The 5,000-nt window shown below is 40.1% G+C and overlaps 1 protein-coding gene across 1 annotated transcript in view; it reads left to right on the top strand.

The window, feature by feature from the left end:
- The window catches only part of glrbb (glycine receptor, beta b), a 31,060-nt gene that overhangs the window by 11,112 nt on the left and 14,948 nt on the right, over window positions 1-5,000 (top strand). Inside the window, exon 4 of the mRNA XM_037675587.1 lies at window positions 2,633-2,700. Within this exon, the coding sequence (XP_037531515.1) occupies window positions 2,633-2,700 (68 nt within the window). The remainder of the gene's footprint in view (window positions 1-2,632; window positions 2,701-5,000) is intronic.

Here is a 5,000-nt window from a genome sequence, read left to right on the forward strand (position 1 = left end):
GCTACATCTACTAGCATATTTAGCTACATCTACTAGCATATTTAGCTGCATCTACTAGCATATTTAGCTACATCTAGCATATTTAGCTACATCTAGCATATTTAGCTATATCTAGCATATTTAGCTACATATTCTAGCTTATTTAGCTCCTTCACTGACTCGGTTCTTCTGACAGTGAAGCAATGAACAACCTGAAAAGCTCTGAGGTGTATCAGTGTCTCCACAGTAATAAGGTCAGTGGTGTTTTGTTGAAAGAGGTGGGACACAATCTTCTTGACCTTAAATCAGACACAGAGTCCAGACAAAGTCTTAAAGTCCTCCATCACTGAGCTTCTGTTCATTACAGAGAAAATCATAAACTGAAGATGAACAAATATATAAAGCTGTGACCTCCATACACCTGAAATCATCCCTGATGTTCTCGTCACTGTTTTCAATCCTCCTGAGGATCCGGTGTCTCTTCTCCGGTGGTTTATTGTCGTCCAGACACAAAGTAGGATGCAGGTTTTCCTCCGTCGGCCGTTTGTCAACAAAGTGAAATGAGCTCACATGCAGAGTTTTGGGTGGTCTCTTCAAGTTGTAGATGAACAGATGCAGAGATATATTCATCAATTAAAACGGATTCCTCATTTTTCTGGACTGAATAAAACGTGCATTGAATTTAATGAAATGCAAACGTGAGACGTCATTTATCTTTGACCCATCAAAATGAATGCGGCCATTTATTTACAGAATCAAAGTTTAACATCAAACATTTACATTAATTTGGCAAAATATGAAAATAACAACATAATCCATCAATCAGGAAAACCATACGGCCATGATTTTCCGTTGCTTCACCACAGACATTTATGAAAACTGTACAGTTATGATCAATTATCCACACGGCGGTGGATGAGCACTTTACACAGACATTTCTAAAATATCTGGAAGGATTTCTACTTTAGAGAAGAATTTAAAGATGGGAATGAAGTTAAAGGGAGTAAAAGATGGTATGTGAGGGGAAGTGCAGGTTAAGTTCACTACAAAGTTCACATTGTTCAGACACGTTCTTCTTAATTCTTCATCTGTAGGTGAGAGATGGAAAGTATAACTCTTTTCACAGGAACTCTTTTTGTTTTGGTCCGTGTTCAAACTGTTGTTGTAGACACTGATTTCCATTAACAAAAAGTAGTCCATTTGAAGTTTATTTTTGCAAGAATACTTTAAGTTAAGTATAAGTATAAGTATATCAAGTATACTACACACCATACTTGTAGTGTACTAGACGTATACTGATTTAATACTTGTTTGGACTAAACTGGGACATTTTTATACTATTTTTAAGTATATCAAATAAAGTTTATAAAAAGTAAACTTCAAGTACACTTCCTCATTTTTAGTGTAAAATAAGTATACTTGTAGTACACGTAAATAAACTACTTTTTGCTAAGGGTTAGTTTGTTCTGGTTGTTCTGCAGCCCTGAACACAACAGGTACCTGAACGCAGCACAGCTATTTTAGTAAACTTTATGACTGTTAAATAAATGTGAGCAAAAGAAAAACAGAGTTTGATTTGCTGAACTGAATGTAAATTACTTTCATATAAACCGCGGTCCGTGCTCCTCTACCATGGTGCTGACTGCTACTTCCTGTTTGACAGGAAGTTGTACCATAACCATTTATACAGTAGAGCCCCCAGGTGGATACTTTAAATAACATAATGTACAATGTTTGACCAGAACATGTTTTTTGTCCTCATAATGTATTTATTTTTATAAACTTTATGAGTGATACGCATCAGTTCAAAGAACGCTTGGTCTTCATTTCTGTTTTAATTTCATTCTTTACTGAACAGGAAGCAGAGACTTAAATGGTTCAAATATATTTTACATACACACAAGAATAAATACACGGACATGGGAATAAAAACCAGATGACTGATAGCCGGTGTTTTTCAGGTGGATGTAAAAATGGTTGCCATTCTTGGCTCCTGCTGGAGCTGAGGCTGGTTTTGAAGCAGTGAGTGAACTCGTCCCTCTCTCACTAAAGAGTCCAGCAGCCAAACATCTGCTCCTGATTTCAGTGTGGGCTGAAAGCTCCCTGCCCACTGCCATCCATGTCATAATCCCCATCTCACAGTTAAGCTGTGCCTTGTGCTGCTGTGACTATGTCTTTAACATGGTGAGCTGCTTTTATAAACCTTACAGAGAACCACAAACCTTAAATATATATAGTTTTAATAATAATCAATGTATTTAGTCTGTTTAATTCAAAGGCAATATGAGTTGTGTGCCAACTCCACATAAGGTGCATTAATTTGGGGAATAACATAACAACGTTTATGTGGAGATGATGGAGCATCTCATAAACACCTCAAAGGGAAATGATTTATTCCAAACAGGCTGATGAGTCAGCGTTCATAAAAATACTTTATTAGTTTATGCAAAATGGTAAAGTGTGGGGAGATATCAGCACACATGTTTGCTGCATTAGTGTCACAAAGGGATGTGATGCAGAGGCATTTTCATTTTTCTTTGCGGCGTTTAGTCTGCGGCTTGTTGCCGTTTCCTGGTGAAGTGGAGAATCAGACACTTCAAAGCAGCGACGAAACACCGTGACACTAAAACCTCTTCCTCTTATCTAAATCCAGGAATTCCTGTGGAAGACAGAGTGAACATTTTCATCAACAGCTTCGGCTCCATTCAAGAAACAACCATGGTGAGAGTTCAGTTTATTCTTCTCCCGATGCTCGGTAATCCAGGTCGATAAATCCAACAAGGTGGAGTCAGTTCCTCTGGACGGGGTCTTCTTTTGATGAAACGTTTCATGTTTTATCCAGAAGACGAGCTGCAACAAACTTCTTCAGAGCTCTGACAATCAGTCCATTCTTCTTGTAGCTCGACTCCACTGACAATCATCTGCAAACAACAGCGAAGGCTGGAACCTGCAGGAACTGTCGGCTTTAGGACATTTAGAGTGTTTCATACATCAGAACGTTTAGAGAGGACTCATTATGAAGACTGCACTGTTCATGCCTCATTGATCTGAAGCTGATCACGATGTGCCGGTGGAGTATTGATCACCGGACCAAACTACAGGAAGTCACAGGGACAACGTTGGATCTTTTAGAAAATAATGTAGAATGTTAGTTTTCTTTTAAAAAGCCCAAAACAATTGGACATTTATCCATCCATCCATCCATCTATCCATCCATCCACCCATCCATCCATTCAACCATTTATCCATCCATCCATCAATCCATCCATCCAAACATCCAAACATCTATCAGTCCATCCATCCATTCGTCCAGCTGTCCATCCATCCATCCATCCATCCATCCTTCTATCAATCTATCTATCCATCCATCCATTCATCCAGCTGTCCATCCATCCATCCATCCATCCATCCATCCATCCATCCATTCATCCCTCCATCTATCCTTCTATCTGTCCATCCATCCATTCGTCCATTTGTTCATTTGTCCATCCATCCATCGATACATACATCCATTCATCCACCATACATCCATCCACCATCCATCCATCAATCCATCCATCCATCCATACAAACATAAATGATCCATCCACCATACATCCATCATCCATCCATTCACCATCAACACATACATACATACATCCACAATCAATACACACATCCATTCATCCATACATCAGTCCATCCATCTATGCATCCATCCATCCATCTATCCATCCATCTATCCATCCATGCATCCATCCATCCATTCACCATGAACACATACATCCATACATACATACATCCACAATCAATACACACATCCATTCATCCATACATCAGTTCATCCATCCATACATCATACATCTATCAGTCCATCCATCCATTTGGCCATTCATCCATCCATCAATTTGTCCATCCATCCATCCATCCATCCATCCATCCATCCATCTGTACATTCATCCATCCGTCCACCATCCATCCATCCATCCATCCATGCATCCATTCCATCCATCCATACATCCATTATCTTTACCCGCTTATTCCATTTTGGGTCACAGGGGTTGCCAGTGCCCATGTCCAGCAATCACTGTGAGAGAGGTGGGGAACACCTGCACAGGTCTCCAATCCATCACAGGGACACCTGGACAGGTTTCCAGTCCATCACAGGGACATATAGAGACAAACAAGACCATTTAGGGTCACCAGTCTGCCTAACATGCATGTTTTTGGTCTGTGGGAGGAAACTGGAGTACCTGGAGAAAACCCATGCAGCACGGAGAGAACATGCAAACTCCACCCAGAAAGGCCCCCAGACCGGGATTTGAACCGGGGTAACCTGCTCGCTGAGAGGCAGCAGCTCTACCAACTGTGCCACCGTGCTGCTTGGAATTGTTCCATTAAACATAAAATAGTTTATTTCACCAGACAGTACATAATAAATGCTGCACAGTTTAAGAGTGTCCACAGTTTGAACCAATTATTTATTATATACTATCATATCTGGCAGGTTATAAACTACAGTTTTATTGCAAAAAGAAAAACAAACCACCTAAATGCATTGTACTAGAATAATACTAACATTTTTTAATCAGTCATGGATGCACTTTTCTGAGCTGTTTGTTCTAACATTTGCTTCCTGCATCCTCACCATCGTTTCTTGGAGACGGTTCATGGAGGAGGGAGGACAGACAGCTGGTCACCTCTTTTCCTCAATTTATCACTCGGAGGGCTGTGTGATCTCAGGAAACCCTCTCCAATCATTTACACCTCCTCAGACGACCGTCCAGCACACACCTACTACATCTATTTTCACTTTATGATTAAACGCCACACAGTTCAGTAAAAAGAAAGACTCATTTGATGTTGTAAGATGAAATAAATCTCAGCTACATTTTTACTGCTTCCCAGTTGGAGTTTTCCTTGTTGATTACAACACAAAGTTGTGTTAAATCTCCCTGGAATCGAACGCTGCTCTGGCAGCTTGATACTCAGCCAGCAGGAAGATATATTTCCTTGTCTGGTTTTCCGAGAGGCAAAGGTGT

Source organism: Nematolebias whitei, chromosome 4 (genome assembly GCF_014905685.2).
Source record: "Nematolebias whitei isolate Nwh7 chromosome 4, NemWhi1, whole genome shotgun sequence".
Taxonomy (NCBI): domain Eukaryota; kingdom Metazoa; phylum Chordata; class Actinopteri; order Cyprinodontiformes; family Rivulidae; genus Nematolebias; species Nematolebias whitei.